The sequence below is a fragment of the Carcharhinus amblyrhynchos genome, chromosome 15 (genome assembly GCF_965287045.1).
Source record: "Carcharhinus amblyrhynchos chromosome 15, sCarAmb.v2.hapA, whole genome shotgun sequence".
Taxonomy (NCBI): domain Eukaryota; kingdom Metazoa; phylum Chordata; class Chondrichthyes; order Carcharhiniformes; family Carcharhinidae; genus Carcharhinus; species Carcharhinus amblyrhynchos.
The window spans coordinates 4,587,027-4,609,053 of NC_137338.1; the positions used below are offsets into that span (position 1 = coordinate 4,587,027).

General features: G+C 45.0%; 1 protein-coding gene across 1 annotated transcript; it reads left to right on the plus strand.

The window, feature by feature from the left end:
• The first annotated feature begins 458 nt into the window (after positions 1-458).
• LOC145353038 (splicing regulator RBM11-like) lies at positions 459-17,514 on the plus strand. Its single transcript, XM_080203360.1, has 5 exons — positions 459-644; positions 3,863-4,025; positions 7,645-7,723; positions 11,916-12,021; positions 17,146-17,514. Exons 1-5 carry the CDS (start codon positions 552-554, stop codon positions 17,494-17,496), a joined length of 792 nt encoding a protein of 263 aa, XP_080059486.1. The 5' UTR covers positions 459-551; the 3' UTR covers positions 17,497-17,514.
• Positions 17,515-22,027: the final 4,513 nt, after the last annotated feature.

The following is a 22,027-nucleotide window of genomic DNA, read 5'->3' on the forward strand; positions in this document are numbered from 1 at the left end:
CCGACTCTTCCTTAAACTAAGTACCACTCCGACTGATTCTGCTCCCCACTGGCTCTATGCTGCGTCGCCCCGTCAACGAGGAGTACTTCACCGAATTAACGCTGCGCCGAAACCCTCCCAAAATTCCGCCCCTTGTGGCTCGGAGTTTTCCACCCTGCAAACTGTGGACTGGGTCCTCCGGCTGCAGCGCCTCCTGTGGCTGGGAGTTCTCTAGCCCACTAACTGTGGACTAGGTCCTTCTTATGCAGCGCCCCCTGTGGCCGGGAGCCCTCCACACGGCCAGCTGTGGACTGTGTCCTCTGGCTCCAGCGCCCCCTATGGCTGGGAGTCCTCTTCACGGCGAACTGTGGACTGGGCCCTCCGCTCCAGCGCCGCCTGTGGCTAGGAGTCCTCTTGACCGCTAACTGTGGATGGGGTCCTCCGGCTCCAGCGCTCCCTGTGGCCGGGAGGGTTCCCGGCTGTGGGTCGTGTGGCAGTCGCGGGGAGGATGGTAACGCGGATTGGGGCCGGGGATTGATGGTGAGCCGGAGGGAGGAGGGGGGCCTGGGGCCATGAGTAAACAGGACGAGGCGGACAGGACTATATTTGTGGGGAACCTGGACAGCAACACTCGGGAGGAGATCCTGTTCGAGCTCTTCCTGCAGGTAAAAGGCCAAGTAGATTAATTAATAAACTGTACAACGCGCCTAGAAACACCCCCATTCTCTTCAGAATATCCCCTCAAAATACCCCTCCACACTCAGCCCAGCCCTAAATACCCCCTGAAAATCACCCCCTGAAAAATCATCCCATGAAAATCACCCCCCTGAAAAATCATCCCCTGAAAATCACCCCTGAAAAATCATCCCCTGAAAGTCACCCCCCTGAAAAATCATCCCCTGGAAAGTCACCCCCCTAAAAATCATCCCCCTGAAAGTCATCCCCCTGAAAATCACCCCCAGAAAAATCATCCCCAAAAATCATCCCCTGAAAATCACTCACCTGAAAATCACCCTCTGAAAATCATCCCCTGAAAATCACTCACCTGAAAATCACCCTGCTGAAAATCACCCCGCTGAAAATCACCTCCTGAAAAATCACCTCCTGAAAAATCATTCCCTGAAAATCACCCCTGAAAAATCGTCCCCTGAAAATCACCCCCCTGAAAATCACCCCCTGAAAAATCACTCCCCTGAAAATCACTCCTCTGAAAATCACTCCCCTGAAAATCACACCCCTGAAAATCACCCCCTGGAAATCACACCCCTGAAAATCACCCCCCCGAAAGTCATCCCCCTGAAAACCAGCCCCCCCCCCAAGAATCTCGGACTGTGAGTATTACCCTGAAAATTAACTGCTTCAAAATCAACCTTCTGAAAGTAGACCTGAATAAAGCCTTCCTCCTGAATATCCCCTCTGAGAATTTCCCTAAACCCCATTCTCTCCTGCGAATCCCACACTGAAATTTTCCCATAAAATCTACCGCTGATAATCTGCTCTGAGAAAATATACCCCCAAAAATCCTTCCCTTTAAATATGTCCTGTTGGATATATTCCCACCCTGAAATATTTCCATAAATCTGTGGGCAAAATCTTTACCAGGGATTGCACCTGTAGCATCTCTCCACTAAATACATATGCTTCAAACCCATTGCCTTCAGAATCCACTCACATCATAAAATACCCCAGAAAAACCTCATGCAAAAACACCCGCCCCATCCCCATCAAAGAAAAGGTCTTGTGAAACTTGGATGTGCGAGTGTTACACTGAACCATGGCTGGCACTTAAAGTTACAGAGCTGTAATCAGAATGTAAATGGGTGCTGAACCAAAGCAGGAAATTTGGATTTTGTTGTGTGGGGAGGAGGATGAAATCTTCACCAAGGAGGTTTCTTTGAGGAGGAGAGAGGGACAGAGTGGTTTAGAGGCACAATTGCAGAGTCTGATGCGCAGTTGCAATTGGTGAAGTGAAGGGATTCTGGGGTGCACATGATTGGAAGGGCGCAGAGGTGAAGGGCTTACTGCTAGGGGACACGGGAGGGGGGGTTCCCATCAAGACACTTAAAAAAGGGAGAATCTTCTTCATCCTTTCAGATTTTAGGCCTGTGGTTGGATTTGCTGTCAGATAGACCTCACAACAAGCCTCTTCCTTGCCAATATCTGCTCTGTGCACAGTCTGGAGATGAGTTGCTTTGATGAGTCCAGGTGCACAAGGGTTACAACTTCAACTCTCCTGATTCCTTTGATGCTACTGAGAATGAGTGCGTGTTCTGAGTGAAAAACTCAGTGTGGAGGGCGTCAGTATGAGGAGAGGCTGGAGAAACTTGATTTGTTCTCACTGGACAACGGAGGTTGAGGGGCGACCTGATAGAAGTCTGCAAGATTATGAGAAACATGGACAGAGTGGATAGCCAGAAGCTTTTTCCGAGGGTGGAAGAGTCAATCAACAGAGGGCATAGGTTTAAAGTGCGAGGGGCAAGGTTTAAAGGAGATGTACACAGAGGATGGTGGGTGTCTGGAACTTGCTGCCAGAGGAGGTAGTGGAAGCAGATACGATAGTGACTTTTAAGAGATATCTTGACAATACATTAATAGGATGGGAATAGAGGGATATGTTCCCTGGAAGGGTAGGGGGTTTTAGTTAAATCGAGCAGGACGGTTGGCGCAGGCTCGGAGGGCTGAAAAGTTTGTGCTGTAACCTTCTTTGAACAAGACAAAAGATGGGTAAATTAACCTTTCTGGTGCTCGGTTTAGAAATTCTCCAGTACCCTTTCTAAATCCGAGTGTCAGTTTGAACTCTCAATGTGGAACATCCCCTAAATATGTGAGTGGAACGGGTTCGCAGGAATGAGATTGTCAGTGACAGGTGCAGGAATTATGCTTCAAAAGAAGCATAATAACAAAAAAACAGAAGTGCTAGAAAGACTCAGCAAGGCTGGTGGCAGCGTCTGGGCTGGTGCCGAGAGAAACAGACTTAATGTTTCGAGTCTAACTGACAAAGGGTCATCCAGACACGAAACATTGGCTCTATTCTCTCTCCACAGATGCTGTCAGACCTGCTGAGATTTTCCAACACCTTCTGTTTTTGGTTTCAAATCCCTAGCAGCTGCAGGATTTCGTTTTTCCAAAAAAGCACCGTCGCCCAGAGAGTAAAGTGAAGTTGGCTCTCGACACCACAGGGCGTGGTTGAGACAAATAATAGAGATGCTTTTAAGTGGGAACCAGACAAACACACAAGGGAGAAAGTGCTAGCAATTTTATTGATGGGGTTAGATAAGGAGAGTTGGGGGAAGGGTACAAAAACTATGTCACAAACTTGTGCCAAATCACTTGTTTCTCTAATAACTTAATGATGCATTTTATTAATTCAAAATAAAATTATTCTCCTCCATTGAAGATATTTGGGTAGGCAGCTCCCTCTGTTAGTCCCAGAAGGATGCTGAGAGAGAAACACTCTGACTCAGACTTTAATAAACATCTGAGATATTTGCATTCTCTCAACTGCTGGAACTATAGTGCACTGTGCACACGGATAGTTTTAAGCAGAAGTCATTCAGCCCTTTATCTCACCTATCCACAGTGTATTTCGAATAATTGTAAGTGCATGGGCTGCCAGGAACTTAAGAAGTTCCTTTGGATCATGATGCAATACATTATAGAACAAGGCCATTCAGCCTGTCCTGTCTATGCTGGTTCTTTGGTACTGCTATTTCTGCTCTTTTCCCACAGCCCTCCAGATCTTTCTCTTTTAAAGTAACTGACCCAATCTCTTTGGGCAGGAGACAGCAAAGGCACATTGGGCCAAATGGCCTCCTTCGCTGCAAAGTTCTACGATGCTAACATGTCAGTGAGTGTTACGACTGATGCTGTTGTGTGATCGCAGGCTGGACCATTGACCAAGGTGCACATAGCTAAAGACAAGGATGGCAGGCAGAAGACTTATGGCTTTGTCTGCTTCAAGCACACCGAGTCCGTTCCATACGCCATCACCTTGCTAAACGGAATCAGATTATACGGTAGACCGCTGAATCTGCAGTATCGCTCTGGTATGTCATGTGGTTCTATACTTTAGCATTCGCTACTACAGAGAGTTTGTTCCAATGGTTTTTTGAGCTGCTGATTTCTGTTATGCTGGGTCTCCTATTTCTCTGCCAGAGCAGCCCATTGATCAGAGAGAGCTAGAGGCCATTGCAGTTGAGAAGCAGATTTAACCAGATTGTTAGTTCCTGGCAGCGTGGTGGTACAGTGGCTGGCACTGCTGCCCCACAGCGCCAGGGACCCTAGTTCGATTCCTGACTTGGGTCACTGTTTGTGCGCCTTCCCTGTGTCTGCGTGGGTTTCCTCCTGGTGCTTCAGTTTCCTTCCACAGTTCGAAAGACGTGCTGGTTAGGTGGATTGGTCGTGCTAAATTCTCCCTCAGTGTACCCGAACAGATGCAGGAGTGTGGCAACAGGGGGATTTTCACAGTAACTTCATTGCAGTGTTGATGTAAGCCTACTGGTGACTTTGATAAATAAACTTCTGTACTTTACGCTGGGCTGGAGTGATGTCCTAGCTTGTGTGCTCTGGAGGGGGATTTAAAGCATTAATCTTCTGACTCAGGGAAATGAGTGCTGCCCACTTGCACAGTGGCTGACACTATTTTAGGGGCTTCCATTGATCTCAATATTGCAGAGGTGAAAAATTAATCAAGGCATCAGATCCTGATCTCTATGTAAATGTTTATATATTAATACAAGAATAAATGAGTGGCACGGTGGTTAGCATTGCTGCCTCAGAGCGCCAGGGACCTGGGTTTGATTCCTGACTTAGGTCACTTTCTATGCCGAATCTGCATGTTTTCTCTGTGTCTGCGTGGGTTTCCTCTGGGTGCTCCGGTTTCCTCCCACAGGCTGAAAGATGTGCTGGTTAGACGCATTGGCCATGGTAAATTCTCCCTCAGTGTAACCAAACATGTGCCGGAGTGTGGCAACTAGGGGATTTTCACAGTAACTTCACTGTGGTGTTAATGCAAGCCTACTTGTGACACTAATAAATAAACTTCTTAAAAACTTCTAACTAATTTACAACCATATATAGTTGTTGATCAATAGACAACTGCTTTAGCCCTTTAGTTTACAGCAGTGTCCCAGAAACAACACATGGCCAGTTAATCTGTTTCATTAATGCTTGTTGAGGGACAGTTGCAGGCCATAATACTGGGAGAACCTTCTTTGAAAAGTGCCAGGCGATCTTTCATATTCATGTCGTTACCAGGACCTCACTTCACGTCTCATCTGAAAGACAGCCTCTCCAACAATGCACTGCTCCTTCAGCCCTGCAATCAAATGTCAAAATGGTTATATGTTCCAGTCTGAATGTAAAAATCGATATTTCCACTAATCCCTTGAGTGAGAGTTAGGTTTAGAGATTGTTTGATCAGATATTGTCATATGACATTTCCCTTCGATACAGGTTAGTGGAGCAGGGGACACTGAGATGTCTGATTCATATCTTTTGTTGACATAAGCCATTTTGTGCAGTATCAATGAAATTGGTTCCCAGGAATAGTCATGAACAGTGAATTAGAATCATAGAAACCGTACGGTGCAGAAGGAGGCCATCCCGCTAACCTACACATCCAGGGACACTAAGGGACAATTCAGCATGGCCAATCAACCTAACCTGCACATCTTTGGACTGTGGGAGGAAACCGGAGCACCTGGAGGAAACCCACGCAGACACAGGGACAATGTGCAGACTCCGTGCAGGCAGTGACCCAAGCCGGGAATCGAATCCAGATCCTTGGAGCTGTGAGGCAGCAGTGCTTGCCACTGTGCTGCCTACTGTTTGAGACTTAGTGCTCGTCCTAGCCTAAATAAAACTAGTTATAGGTCCCAGAAGATCTTTGGTGCATTGTGATTCATTTAGATTTCTGTAAAGTTACTACAGCAGCATGTTCCCCCAGTGTGTGATTAGTATATTGGCTGGAGGTGCCTTAAGTGGGAGAGGCTATATTGTCACTGGGCTAGTAATTCAGACCCGGTCTAGGTACTTGAGTTTGAATCCCATCATGGCAGAGGATAAAATTTGAATTAAATAAAAATCTGGAATTAAGAAATCTAGTAATAGTCTATGAAATCATTGTCGAATGTCATATAAACCCATCTGATTCACTAATGCCCTTCAGGGAAGGAAATCTGCCACCCTTATGCAGTCTAGCCTACATGTGACCCCTGAGCCACAGCAGTATGGTTGACTTTTAAATATCCTCTGAGATTGGGCAGCATGGTGGCACAATGGTTAGCACTGCTGCTTCACAGCTCCAGGGACCTGGGTTCGATTCCTGGCTTTGGTCACTGTCTGTGTGGAGTTTGCACATTCTCCTCATGTCTGCGTGGGTTTCCTCCGGTGTTCCAGTTTCTTTCCCACAGTCCAAAGATGTGCGGGTTAGGTTGATTGGCCATGCTAAAATTGCCCCTTAGTGTCCTGAGATGCATAGCTTAGAGGGGCTAACAGGTAAATGTGTAGGGATATGGGGGTAGGGCCTGGGTGGGATTGTGGTCGGTGCAGACTCAATGGGCCAGATCGCCTTTCTGCATTGTAGGATTTCTATAATTCTATAAATGGCTCAGCAGGTCACTCAATTGAAGGGCAGTTGGAGATGGGTGGTAAATGCTGGTCCAGCCAGCGACATTCACATCCCATGAATGAATAAATAAATCAGAATTGCTGCTCGCCATTGCCGAAACTATTGCTACACTTTGTTAATTTTTCTCTCTATGTGACTCACCGCAACTCTCTGCATGGCCTTCGCTAACCTATCTTTATTTGATATTTATTACAGAGAGCGCTATTCATCCCCCATACTCCCCTTCTCCTCCCCAAACTAACTGGCACCATTCCTGTTTGTCTCGGCAATCCAAGATTGATAGTGCTGTAGTTAATTAATCCCTACAACTACTCCAAGATTGTGTATTAAACATGCGTTTTTGTTTTTATTCATGGGATGTGAGCATTGCTGGCAAGGCTAGAATTATTTAATTCTAATTAAATTGCTTTTCAAAGGGTGTTGATGAGCTGCCTTCTTGAATCGCTGCAGTCCTCGAGGTGTGGGTACACCCACTGTGCTGTTAGGAAGGGAGTTCCATGACTTTGACACCAGTGACAATGAAAGAACATAAGGATTGACAAAGTTGGGGAGTTTAAGGTAGTAATAGGAATCTATAGGTTAGGGAGAAACTACTTTCTCTTGTGGTGAAGGGAGTGGGGGGGGCTGATTAAATTCAACCAAGGCATTCAAGGATAATGTTAAGAAACATGACTTTGCACAAAAGATAATGGAAGTTTGGAACTGTCTCTCCTACGGGTATTAATCCTGACAGTATATAAAAGAACAGTTCTTTTCCATCATAGGAGGTTAATTAAATTGAGGGAATAAACCGTTCTGATTGTATGATCATAATTGCAGCCCAGTCTATACTGAAATGAAACAAGGAGTTCTAACTTGCTTTTGCTAGTGATTGGGCAATTGGAGTGAGTAAATTGAGTGTATTATAGAAGAGCACTGTCCAAAAAGCTAATGGTTTTGACAGCACATTGTAACTGACACCACTTTTTATGAGTTTAGCAGCTGCAATTTGTTTTGTGATGATATCAGGGCAGCTTTGTTTGTCTGTGTTCCAGGGAGCTCTCACACAGTGGACCTAAGCACAGCATACCCAGGACTGGACAACACACAATGCCGAGCACCGCAAGATAGCAGGTACAGAACAGTACTTTTCCATTGCTACACAGCGAAAGATGCACTCTTTCTGTACTTGCCTTATTGGATAAGGGACCTCTCGCTATCCCTGTAACCTGTTGATATTGTCCAAGCTGGTTTGTGAGGACTGCAAGAACCAGCACCTTTAGGACAGGGAGAACGGGGTAAATATGTCTTAATGAAATGAAAAGATATATCCTGCAACTTCGGTAGCCAGCATTGTTCAGTAACCCCATGTCACTGAACTTCCAAGATCATGTGTGTGCCGAGGCTCTAACTGAAAGCTAGGTACTTTCCCGTGGTTGTTGGGAGGAGGAAGCATGAAAATCAGAAGAGGGAATTATTTCTCCAGTGGGTCCTGTCCTGCGTCACCGAGCTGTTCACAGAGGAAGTCATCTACACTTTCAATCTGGCATAGAAGCAAAACAATCTGTCCCCATTCTTCATCACCTCTGCCTTCCTTCACCACTTCTCCTTCCCCATCGCCTTGCCTTCTCCTTCCCCATCGCCTTGCCTTCTCCTTCCCCATCGCCTTGCCTTCTCCTTCCCCATCGCCTTGCCTTCTCCTTCCCCATCGCCTGGCCTTCTCCTTCCCCATCCCCTTCCCTACTCCTTCCCTCTTCTTCCGCTCCATTCCTCCTTGCGCCCCCTTTCCGCCCTCTCTCCCCCTTTCCGCCCTCTCTCCCCCTTTCCGCCCTCTCTCCCCCTTTCCGCCCTCTCTCCCCCTTTCCGCCCTCTCTCCCCCTTTCCGCCCTCTCTCCCCCTTTCCGCCCTCTCTCCCCCTTTCCGCCCTCTCTCCCCCTTTCCCCCCTCTCTCTGCCCTCTCTCCCCCTTTCCGCCCTCTCTCCCCCTTTCCCCCCTCTCTCTGCCCTCTCTCCCCCTTTCCGCCCTCTCTCCCCCTTTCCGGCCTCTCTCCCCCTTTCCCCCCTCTCTCCCCCTTTCCCCCCTCTCTTCCCCTTTCCCCCCTCTCTTCCCCTTTCCCCCCTCTCTTCCCCTTTCCCCCCTCTCTTCCCCTTTCCCCCCTCTCTCTGCCCTCTCTTCCCCTTTCCCCCCTCTCTTCCCCTTTCCCCCCTCTCTTCCCCTTTCCCCCCTCTCTTCCCCTTTCCCCCCTCTCTCCCCCTTTCCCCCCTCTCTCCCCCTTTCCCCCCTCTCTCCCCCTTTCCCCCCTCTCTCCCCCTTTCCCCCCTCTCTCCCCCTTTCCCCCCTCTCTTCCCCTTTCCCCCCTCTCTTCCCCTTTCCCCCCTCTCTTCCCCTTTCCCCCCTCTCTCCCCCTTTCCCCCCTCTCTCCCCCTTTCCCCCCTCTCTTCCCCTTTCCCCCCTCTCTTCCCCTTCCCCTCTTTCCCCTCCCTAATAACAAAACACTGGAAGTTATTTCTGAGAGTATAAAATGCTAAATAGTTAAGTTAAACTTCTGTTTGTCCTTGGCCTGGCCTTGTCTTGAGTGACGTCAACATTCCTGGTTCAGTGCTAGAAAAATGCCATAGAAGCACTGGAGAAACTACAAAATAGCATATTACAAGGATATTGCCAGAACTGAGAGAATACAGCTCTTATGAAAGATTGAACAAGTTGGGTTAATTTATTCGGGAAAGAGAAGAGTTCTGAATGGTTTGGATAGAATTGGTATGAGGGAATGTTTCCAGCTGTGAGAAAATTCAAAACTGGGATCTCTAAAGACCAGATAGTTATTAATAAATTCACAAGGTAGAGAATAGATTGATAAAGACAAGAGCAGGAACTCGAAGGTCTATTATGCAGTTAGCCTAGACCATAAGTTTTACATTTGATTTTGGCACTGGGGGGAGCATAAATGTTTCACTCCAGGTATGATTCAAGTAACCCACTAGGAAGCTGATATCAAGGCAAACTTTATTTAAGAACACAGTTGGAATATAATAAAAAGAAGTAGCATAACTTTTACCAAATAAAAATCTTAAACATGACAAAATATAATTCTTAACAGCCAGCTATTTCTATTGTTCCAATTCAGTAGTATCTCCTATAGACACGAATCCTTTCTGTCGAACCAGTAAGGACCCAAACCAAAAATGCATATGTGATACTGAATTTCCAGCTTTATAAAACTTCTGGACCAAGATCCGGACAGCAGTTTTCAGAGAACGACATACCCTCAAAACTTCAGAGAAATAAACCTCATCTCTGTCTCCAGACCTCAGAGACAGAAAAGAGAGGCACTTCTTCTCCTCACAAAAACCAGATTGAGCTTGAGTTCTCTGTGTAAGCCCAACTGTACCCAGTCATATGACCATATCTATCAGTTATCCTAATCAAGCCCCACTCTGCAAAATCCCAGGGGAACACCAAGAACAACAGAACAACATTAGCTCAGATTAAACAATTGTGCTGCTGCAGCAGCAGCAATACAGGATGCTGGTTATGAACAGAGTGTCTCCAAGTGCATAGAATTGCTACAAGAGATCCTGCTCACGAATACGACTCAAATACATTTCTTCAAGGCACAGTATTGTCATAAAGTGCCTAAAATAAAATTTATTGGGAGCTATAAAACGTAAATTTGCCATTACAAAACTCAATACTTGACAAATTGCCAAGTGTCTCATGGAATGTGTAGGTTGTATATTTAATTGATAGAAAAATATTAGAATTAAATTCTAATTCTGAATTATTGCATTGTATGACTTTTTAACTATAATGTTGTCAGTAAAATCATCTTTAAATTAAGCTTTTGCTTATGATGTATGGAATTAGCATGATTTTTTGGCACTTGATTCTCATGGTTTAAAAAATAGCTTCTATTAACCTGTATAGAACAACTTATCATCTTGGCTGTATTAAAAACAATAATGGTTGCAACCATAAAACCTGTTGCTTGAAGCAAAGACATTATCTATAACCATGGTGTAGCTACAGCACTCACAAACAGATGTAATTCGAGCACAATGATTTTTTTTGTTGACACAATTTGAAGTCATAAGATGCTGCATAATGATAAAGAATAGTACAGCACGGGAGCAGGCCCTTCGGTTCTCCAAGCCTGCGCCAATCATGTTGTCCTATCTTGACCAACTGCCTGTACCCTCCCCTATTCTCTGTCTGTTCATATGTCTATCCAGATAAGTCTTAAATGTCGCTAATGTATCTGCCTCAACCCCTCGCTTGGCAGTGCAGTTGATCGGAGTGCAGGACAGGCATGTGCCTGTGAAAAGGAAGGACAGGAAAGGTAGCATTTGGGAACCGTGGATGACCAGGGAAATTGTGAGTCTTAGCTAAAAAGAAAAAGATTGCACACGTGAGATCTAGGCAACTGAAAACAGATGAAGCACTTGAATACAGGGAAAGTAGAAAAGTGTTCAAACAGGGAGTTGGGGAGGGGGTTGCAAAAAGGCGTCACAAAATGTCCTTGGTAGACAGGAATAAGGAGAATCCCAAGACATTTTATACATATGATTAGCCTTTTCTCCCAGTAGAAACCCAGCTCTCTTCTGAGTTTTTAAAGCTAGTTTTCATGTGAACATGACCCAGTAGAAAAGGCTGAGGACCACCACCTGTAGCTATAGCTGCAGGTTGCTGACTCCTGAATCAGTAGCAAATCCTTTACTCATGACTTAGACTGTAGAACTTAACCCCACAGAAATCGTTCAGGCAGTTAGCTTGGATGCTTTCACAAGGAATCTTGACTACTGAAAAAAAAGGACATAGAAAGCCATTCAGGAAGGCTGAGATGAGGAAACGCTGTGTAAACACCATCACAGACTAGTTTGGCCAAATGGCCTGTTTCTGCTCTGTGATTCTATATTATGTTTCCAACTCTGGTGTAGCACCTTTAACATGATAAAGATGATATTAGGACAAACGAGCAGAAGCTTCATTAAAGAGGGATGTTATAAGGAGCATCGTAAAGACGAGAGAGAGGCTCAAAGAGAGAATTCCAGACCTTGAGGCACAACAGCTGAAGGCATAACTGTCTGCGATGGAACAGTGAGAATCAGATGTGCAAAAGTCAGGATTAGAGGCGCACAGACATCTTGGAAAGCTGTAGAGCTGGAGAAGGTTATAGAGAAAGAGAAGAGTGAGGTCATAGTTTTGAATACCTTGGATAAATATTTTTACATCTTGGGGCCAGTGTTCTACAGTGAACTGAGGGTGATGCATAAGTCAGCCCTTGCCTTCCTTAGTCTCCTGTTAATATATTCATTGTATATTGTTTTAGGAACTCTCCATTCCAAGACAGACCAAGTTCTTCCTTGTGCCTGCCTCCGCCATACTCCATGAACAACAACTTCAGCAATCCTGATCCTTACTACTGGCAAGCTATAGTGAGTATGAAATTATGAAGCCCTGTGGATTGGAAACCCGAGGTCTTTCAGACCTAAAGCCTCGTTCAATAGGTAACCAACCTCTCCCAGAGACAGTGAACAGTATTTCCTATAACAGCAACTTGCATTTATACAGTGATGCTAATGTAGCGGACTGTCCCAAGGCACTTTACGGAGGCATAGTCAGACAAAAATGAATGCTGAGACAAAGAATGTGCTGTTAAGGTGGGTGAGTGATCAAAAGCTTGGTCAAAGAAGTTGGTTGGAAAAAGGAGACAGATGCAGTGAGGTTTAAAGAGGAGTTTCAGAGCCTGAGATCTGAAGAACCTTACTGATGGGGCAAAGGGATATGTGTGCACAAAGGGGCAGAACGTGGAGAGTTTTGTGGGAAGTGTTCTGGAGCTACATTACTAAGAGTAAGAGGGGCCGAAGTTGTGGAGAGATTTTAATACAACAATGGGAATTTTAGAATGGAAGCATTGGACCAAAAGCCATTGCAAGTCAAGTGAGAACATAGGAAACAGAGTTCAGGTGAGATTAAGTTGGACAATGGGAGGCGTGCCAAGACAGTAGAGTCTGCCGGAATGGTTTTGTCTGCAGGTGGCAGCCCTGGGTGTGGGTTTCAGTAGCTGAGGTGGGGAAAGGCAGCGTGAGGAGATGATATTTGTTACAAGGCGAATCTAGGGTCAGAAGCTCAAATTGAACAATCGACATTGCAAGCAGTCGGGTTCAGCTGGAGACAGTTGCTGAGGATGGAATCTCTAGAGATGGTGTAGACATGTGCTTCCTGAGCAGGCTGGACAGTGTTAGGCGAGAGATTAAAAACAGAAAATGCAGAACAAGTTGCTCCTTCAGTCTTGGAGAAACGTACAGGTTGTGTTCCAGCTTTGGCCCCTTGACTTAGTGGTTCTGAGTCAGCCAAGAGATTTTTATTTCAATGTATTTGTTCATGGATTTAAGTGTCACTGGCTAGGCTAGCATTTATTGCCCCTCGCCAACTGCCCTTGAGAAGGTGGTCACCTTCTTGAACCATTGCAAGGTACTGTTGGAGGAACCTTGGTGAGTTTCTGCAGTGAATTGTAGATAGTACACACTGCTGGTGGTAGAGGGAGTGGATGATGAAAATGGTGGATGGAGTGCCAAACAATAAGTCTGCTTTGTCCTGGATGATGTCAAGCTTCTTGAGTGTTGTCGAGCTGTGCTCATCCAGGCAGTGGAACGTATTCCATCACATGCTTGACTTGTGCTTTATACATGGTGGACAGGTTTTGAGTCAGGAGGTGAGAGTTACCTCAGAATTCCCAGCATCTGATCTGCTCTTGCAGCCACAGCATTTATGTAGCTGGTCCAGTTAAGTTTCTGATTAATGGTAACCCCCAAGATGTTGACAATACAATAGCATGTAATATGGGATGCTAAGGGTGTGCTGTACCATCAGTGATGCTGGAATACGCCTCCTTCAATCTTACTGTTTTGAATTCAAGAACCAACATAGCATTTCCCTACTCTTCTTTCCCAGGAATCTCCTATCTCCTTCCGTAGGCTTTCAAAGAACACAATGTAACATCACTTAAACATGACATTATTAACTTACTTCACCTTTAGCCTCTCAATCTAAACAAAAACGCAGGTGGTCCATCAGCAGTGCTTACCCAGGCCCAGGAGCAGAAGTAGAGTAAGGCCAGTGAAAGGAAACCAGAGCTATAGATCAAAATAAATTACAAATGGGAACTATAAGGCTGCTTTGCTGAATGATGTTCAATGATAAGGTATTGTTTTTGTAAGGGCCAAGCTGTCATGCGTAATGTTTTGTTGTCCTGTTTTAAGGTCAGCTAATGAAGGTCACAAAATTTAATTGTCGTTAAGTAAGTACAGGCTGGAAGATCAATTTGAGTTCAATTGTTGTGTGAGGGAACAGTGAAAATTGGAAAATGCTCATCAGTTGCAGGCCCCAGGTCAGAAGCATTAGGTGACTGGCTTTCTTTCTCTCTTTTAAAGCTTGTTTTGCATCTGTAACAAAGTATGACATCTGGAGTAGGATGGACAAAATGCACGCACATGTACCATTTTTACATATACTAGAAAACCCACCGTGATGCTGCTATTGGTAAGTCAGCGGGTACACTGTTTTATCAGAGGGCGCACCGTTTGGTTATCATAGGATACACCATTGTATTAGAGCGTCAACATTGTACACTTAGTTTATCAGAAGGTACACGTATTAAACTGGACGTTACAGGGAATACAGCATTATTTCAGAGGGTCCACCACTATATCACAGGCTGCGTTATATGGGGTTTATTGTTTTATCAGAGTTGTGCGCTTATGAGAGAGCACACAATTTGAAAGGGTAGGAACATTAAACCATGTATGGTGCCATGGTCCTAGTGCTGCCACATGTTTCATTAAGGCAATAAAATTAAATTGTTGTTCAGTAACTTAAACATGCCATTGAAGTAGTTGTTCCACAGTATTGTCTTATTGGAGGGTGTCAGTATTCCAAGTGACTGCTTTTGATGTTTTTAATTTTGTTTTTAAAATTTTAAACCTATACACAGAAATTTGCATTGGAATTGACATCTAAAGTGCAATGGGAAATAAGATGGCTGACAGTAGGAGAGAGAAGGCAGTTGTCGGTGGACCCGAGAACATGGGTTTGTGCTGTGTGACTGTGAGGGATTGCAGAGGTAGGATGCCTGAGGCAAGAACGAGATTTCAAATCCAGTGCGTCAGGTCCAGACAGCCAGAGATTACCAGCAGAAGCAGATGTGATGGCCATGTCATTTATTGTTGGAAACTTGGTGTTTGTCTAAGATGGAAGGCATTGGAGTGTTGGAGTTTTGTGACTCGAAGCATGGATGAAGATTTTGGTCATAGTGGCATAAGATGGGGGTAGAGGAAGTAGAATGCTGGATCATGTATTAAGCATTTCCGTCCTATTTATCTGTTGTCCTTAGCTTGTTAAATAACTCAATCAGCTCACTTAGTTTCTCCCAGGTGCTTATGTTCATTGGTGCTTAATCACAGAATCTCGGTGAATGCTCCAGTACTGAGGCAGTGTTGCATTCTCAGAAGTGCACCTTTCAATGGAGACTTTATACTGAGGCATGTAAAGACGGCATGGCACTATTTGAAGTATACCATGAGCCTCTGTCTTCTGAACTAGGAAGTAAGCGGCCATTCATCCCCACAAAGCTGTTTCACTGTTCAGTTAGATCAGGACTGATGTGTGCCTTCACTTCACTGTCTCATACATACAAGCAGGCACAGGAGTGCCCATTCAGCCTCGTTAACGTGCTCCACTACTCAGTCAGATTGTGCTGGAGTTCTTTGTAACTTCAGCTCCACTTCCTACGCACACACACCCCCCACCTCAATATCCTTTGACTCCCTTGTCAATGAAGAATCAATCTCATTCTTAAAACTATTCAATGACTCAGCCTCCACTCCTCCATGGGGAAGAGAATTCCATTGATTGACGACCCACTAAGAGGAGAAAAATCTCCCAATTTCTGTCTTAAATGGGAGACCTGTTATTTTTAAACTATGTCCCTTAGTTCTAGTCTCCCCACAAGGGGAAACATCCTTTCAGCATCTATCCTCTTGGGAGCTTAAGCGTTTCAATAAGATTACCTTTCACTTTCTAAACTCCAGTGGATACAGGCCCTGGTCTAACCGTTCCTCACTGGACGGCCCCACCATCCCAGCAATCTTTTGAGTGAACTTGCTTTGTTTTGGGATCATTTAAATTCTTCTGCAGCAAAATCTAACTCAATTTGGAATTTTCAATTGACTCCCAACTTCAGCAGCTCTTCTGGAGGTGGAATGGTGGCACAGTGGTTAGCACTGCTGTCTTACAGCACCAGGGACCTGGGTTTGATTCCTGGTTTGGGTCACTGTCTGTGCGGAGACTGCACGTCCTCCCGGTGTCTGAATGGGTTTCCTCCAGGAGCTCTGGTTTCCTCCCACAGTCTGAAAGACGGGCGGTTAGGTGCATTGACCCAAACAGCGCCGGAGTGTGGTGACTAGGGGAATTTCACAGTAATTTCATTGCAGTGTTAATGTGAGCCTAATGTGACTAATAAATAAACTTTAGGAGGAGAGAGTTTGAGATTTCCATTCACCTTTGCACGAAGAAGTGCATCTTGGCATCTCCCCTGGACAAACTAGTTGTTCTATGATTATGGTTGAATGGTGAGACAGGTTTGAGGGGTGAATGGCCTCTTCCTTCCTACATTACTTCCTAGATCAGAAGACAGAGGAGAACTCCTCTGCTCTTCTTCATATAGTGTCATGCAGATTTACAGGATGTCAGTGTAAAGTCTCAATTGACAGACACACCTCTGAGAGTGCAGCACTCCCTCAGTGCTGCAGTGTCAGCCTAGATTTTGTGACTAAGTGCCGAATGAGTATAGATATTATAATTTTAAAGTTAGATCATAATTAGATCACCTCTAAATCTTTACTCAGGGGAATTTGTGCAACCTTACTTCATAATTTAACCCTCTTAGTCTCAGCATTATTCTGGTACATCAATGCTGCAGTTATATATGGGTGATTCCTATATTACATCAGGGATTGCATTCATTGCCTGTAAAATGCTTTGGGATGTCCAACTGCGATATAAATGCAAGTCTTTACTTTTTTGTTCCTGGGTGTACAATCCCATTAATCAGCTTGCTTTCTCTTGTATTTCTTACCTTTCACAGCCCTGTAGCACAGTTCAGCACTGAGCACTGTACTTGAGGAGTTGGCTGTGTGCCTGCATTTTTATTTTGCACTTGATAATTAACATTCCCGGAGCCTTGTGCTCTTATCTCCCTGAGCTTCCACCCCACGATCGTGTTTGTCACTTTCACCACACTGCACTTGGTGCTGTCTTTGGCATCAGAGGAGAGGGCCTGGGCTGTATGAATCCCTCCCCAGTTAACAGCTGGTTGATACTTGCTTAGCGGGTTGAGCAGCTTCTAATCCCACAACCGGGGTGCCTGGGGGAATTGCAGAACCAGACTCTGGCAGGATTCAACGCTTGCAGGGACAAAGGGAAAACATGGTGTGGCGGGATTGGTGCAGAAATCCCAAGGTGTTTTGCCATTCTTAAGGTGGTTTGCTTTTCTTTTTCAGATGAACACTTATGCGCTGCAGCAGTACCACATCAATTCGCAGATGGTTCAACAGCAACAACAGCAGCAATATTACCAGGCAATGGCACAGCAGGTGGGACTCACGGCTCAGATGCCTCCTTTCAGTCCAGTGCCATCGGACCTCGTGGCCAGGTCACAGCAGCCGGCCTGGGATAATTGGCAACAGAGGGACCCAATCCACGGGAACTGCTGCGGCAGCGGCGGAGGAGGAGGGCAGGAAAGGGAGTCCGACACTGACAGCGATAGCAGAAGCCGGGAGAAGCTTCAGACCAGCAGCAAGCAGCGGGAGCGCCAATACAAAAAGCACAAATCCAAAAAGAAGAAATACTGATGGTGGTGGTGGTGGTGGTGGTGGTGGACAGTGGTGGGGGCAGAGGAAGGTGGGGGCGGGGGACTTCGACTGAACCAAATATAGAGGCTCTAACCTTTGGCCTCTAAGAAAGATGCATGGAAGACCTGGAAGAATCAGACTAGTTCAATATGAACTTAAGCTAAACCAAATAGCCCGAGAAATGTTCTGGTGGCAAGTCGAATTGGATGCACAGGTCTGATGTAACGGTCGAGGAGGCGGTTTTGAGAGTGTTGTTGCCACACACTTGGATTAACGGTGATAGTGTGATCACAGGGGGCTTGGGAGAGTATTTATGGTGGGCGTCGGAAATATTTCATGGCCACTCCACTCATAATGTGAAACATATTTAACAGCGCTCCAAACATAGGCTGTACCTGGAGAGAAGTTTCAGAACTGACTGCAATCGGTGTAAACCTATGCTTGCTTCTCTCTGCTGGTGGCACTAAACGGGAGCAATTTGAGTTGATGAATTAGTAGTAGTGCATTGGGCCACTTTATACTTCATTGTTTCCGTGCAACTTTCTGAAAAGATACTAATATGACTGAATGACATGTAATTAATTCTTGCACTTGAGCGAAGCTGTATGGTAGACTGTCCAACAATGTTGCTACCGGCTTGGTAACCTTTGAAAGTGGCATGGGTTGAATAGTTTGGCAGTGTTCCAGGCCTTTCTCTGATTCACACTGCCTTCAGCTATGGGTTCCTGTTGTGAATATGAGAGTACCAGAGCTGGCTAATTCTTTGTCTGTTTAGCAAATTAAATACTATTGCAAACAGTTCTGTCTTCACCTTGAAAAGTTATTTTCTTGTACAAGTTGAATGTTTCTTCAGAGACATTGTAACTAAACCTTAAGTTGCACTGCAGTAGTGATATTGTAATCACAGCAGGACGAATGATATGGATAGAGCACTCGCCATCTCCCGAGGCACTGGAAAGGTCAAAAGCACACTCTGTCCAGTTGATCCTGCAAAGCCATCTATACTAAAGTTTGGGGTCTTGTGCCAAAATTGGGAGAGTTGTCCCACAGAGTAGTCAAACTGACATAGTCGCACTCAGCAAACCGTACCTTATGCCTTAAAGCCCCTACCAACCTCTGCGCATGGCCTGTGCCACTGGCAGGTCTGAGCCCTCCAGCGATGGTGACTTAATCATCATCACCATCTCACTTGAGAGAGTGTGAGCCCTTAAAATTGATTCCCGACTGCAAGAAGTCTCATGGCAGCTGGCCAAACGGACAAGCAAACCTCCTGCTGATTACCACCTAGAAAGACAAGGGTAGCAGATGCATGGGAACATCATCACCTGGAAGTTCCCCTCCAAGTCACGTACCAGCCTGTTCCTTTACTGTCTCTGGGTCAAGATCCTGGTGCTCTCTCCCTAACAGCACTGGGGGGTGTACCTATACCATGTAACTGTAGCGGTTCAAGAAAGCAGCTTGTTACCACCTTCTCAAGGGCAATTAGGGATGGATAGTACATGCTGCTCAGACAGTAACATGCAAATCTGTGAAAGAATTTAAAAAATCTCCCTCACCTGTTGAATCAGTACTGTTTACTGTTGACTACAACTTTGAAGCACTGTGGGTAACAAGGGCACAAAGACTGGTTCGATAGGACCACTATGACTGAGCTGAACAGATCCTGAAGGACAAAACTGTGAGGCTGGGCCTATGGAAGATGATAAGAGAATCATTAGGAGAGAAAAACCTTGGCCTTACCTGTCTCACTGTCACAGATACATTTGTTTATAACAGCATTGGCAGGAGTAAACATTACTGGAGTTGAAGTTCTGCTTTCACATCATATTGGCACCAGCACTGTGCTAAACGGGGTGGATTAAGAACATCTGGCAGCTTAAAGTTGCACATCAATGAGGTGCTGTACATCAAAAGCAGCAGAATTATATTCAAATATAGGTTGTAATCTCAAAGTCTGGCATCTTCTGCATTCTCGCATTACAATGATGCCAGGAGATCAACCCTGGTTCAATGAAGAATGCAGGAGGATCTGCCAAAAGCAACACCAGGCATGCGAAACTGAGCTGCTAATCTGGCCAAGCTACAACATAGAAGTTGATGCTAAAAAACAGGATAGAGCGAAACAATCCCAAAACCAACGGATTTAGATCAAAGGTCTTCAATTCTACCAAACCCAGTGGAGAGTGGTGGTGAATAGTTAAACAAGTAATGGAAGGGGGAGGTTCCACAAATCCTAATCAAGAGGGGAGTCCAACATGTCAGTGCAAAGGACAGAGCTGAAGCATTTTCAATCTTCTTCAGTCAGAATGGGTGATCATCTCAGCCTCCTCCTGAGGTCCACAGCATCATGGATGCCAATTTTCAGACAATTCAATGGCTGAAGACACAGCAAAACCTATGGGCTCTTTTACAATCCCAGCTGATGGGACAGTCAGGTCCCAGAGTGGAATCCGGCTTATAAATCCTAACTATTTTTTGTTTGCAGACATGGGTGAACAGAATCACTGCCGATTAACTTTTAATAAAAGGATAAAACATTTATTAACAAGAAAGTTTGAGGTATAATATGCTACTACTCTACCACAGCTCCATCTTTACAGATGTACACAGATTTGTAAGGATAACACAATTGACAATATATTTCATCCTCTTGTGTGATGTGAGAATTCAGGGACCCTTCCGGTGTCCCTGGCTCTTTCATGCGTGTCCAGCTACAGCTCCTGTTAGATCGCTTGCCAGCTCTGGAACTGTAGATGGATTCACTTTGGAGCACCCACAATGCTGAGGAAGTCGTGAATAACTTGTTCAGCGAGTTGGTCACACCGCAGACAAAGATTACTGAGGGAGCTAGGGAATGGGTGACAGAGGAAGAGTAGGAAGGCAAGGATGGTGCAAGAGGGAGGGATCCAAATTCCTGGGACATTGGAACCAGTCCTGGGGGAGATGGGACCAGTACAAATCGGACAGTCTGCACTTGGCCAAGACTGGAACCAATGTCCTCAGGGAAGTGTTTGCTGGTGCTGTTGGGGAGAGTTTAAATTAATGTGGCAGAGGGATGGGAACCAATGTAGGAAGTCAGAGTAGAGTAGGGACAAACAAAAGGCAGTAAGGAGAAAAGTGAATGGCAGAGAAACCAAAGTCAAATATCATAATGCCATAATATAGAACACAGAGATTAGAGAGCTCAGTGAATGGGTCCAGTGAGGCTAAGAGAAATGAAACACAAGGAGAGTGTATAAAACAAGATTGGACAGATAGTCTGAGAAAGCAGGGCAGAGAGCAAAGGAAGTCCAAATTAAACTGCATTTATTTCAATGCAAGAGGCCTGACAGGGAAGGCAGATGAACTCGGCATAGATGGGTACATGTGATTGGAATATTATAAATATCACTGAAACATTGCTAAGGGAGGGACATGGCTGGTAGCTCAATGTTCCGGTGTACAGATGCTATAGGAAAGATAGAACAGAAGGTAAGAAAGGAGGAGGAGTTGCACTTTTGATGAGAGAAAACATCATAGCAGTATTGAGAGGTGATAGTCTTGAGGGTTCGCCCACTGAGTCTATTTGGGAAGAACTGAGAAATAAGAAGGAAGGGAACATTTTGATCGGCTTGTACTACAGGCTCAAATAATCAGCAGGAAATTGAAGAGCAACTATGTAAGGAGATTACAGTTGCAAGAAAAATAAAGTGGTAGGGGACTTAACTTTCCCAGCATTGAAACTGGGAAACCTTTATAAAGGCAATTTAAGTATCTTTGCTGGACCAGAAAAGACATTTCCTAGACTTGATCTTCAGCCTTGTATTGTCTGGTAACTATAAGCTGGATTTGACTTATAGATTTATTTAATTTAGATGTTGCTTGTGAAGTGGGAAGTCTTAAGGAGTTAAGGGATCATGGATATATTTTGGAGAAACAGGTAATTTCTGCATAAACTGTGTGAATAGTGATTCATATGCTTAACTGTCTCAGAGTACTACAGTCCTGTTCATGTGTATTTGACTTTAATAAATAGTCTTCAATAATTGTTAAACAGCAACTGGACTGGTTATTCACACTGAGGTTTCACATGACTCCTTGCAGCATTCCAAAAACAAGACTATACACCATCATTAACCAGTGTTTCAAACTGGGACACCCTCGCAGATAACATCAGTGTGGGTCATGATTGACTGTAGTACACATGCCTTGTGCTCTAGAAGTAAGCTTGCCCCAAGCCAAACTGCTACAGTACAGCTACAATGCTAGCATCTACCCAACAATGTGAAAAATTGCTCATGTATGTTGAGCCCACAAAATGCAGGACAAATCTAATTCAGATAATTACAGTTCCCAATCATTAGTGAAGTGATGGAAGATGTCACTCTCAGTGCTATCAAGCAGCATTTCATCAGCAATAACCAGCTCACCAGTTTGCCAGCACACTCAGAAGCATTGGGTTCTGCAAGGGGCACTTGGCTCCAGACTTCATAGTATTCTAAACTGGAAAAAAAAGAGCTGAATTTGAGAGGTGAGGTTAAAGTCACTACAT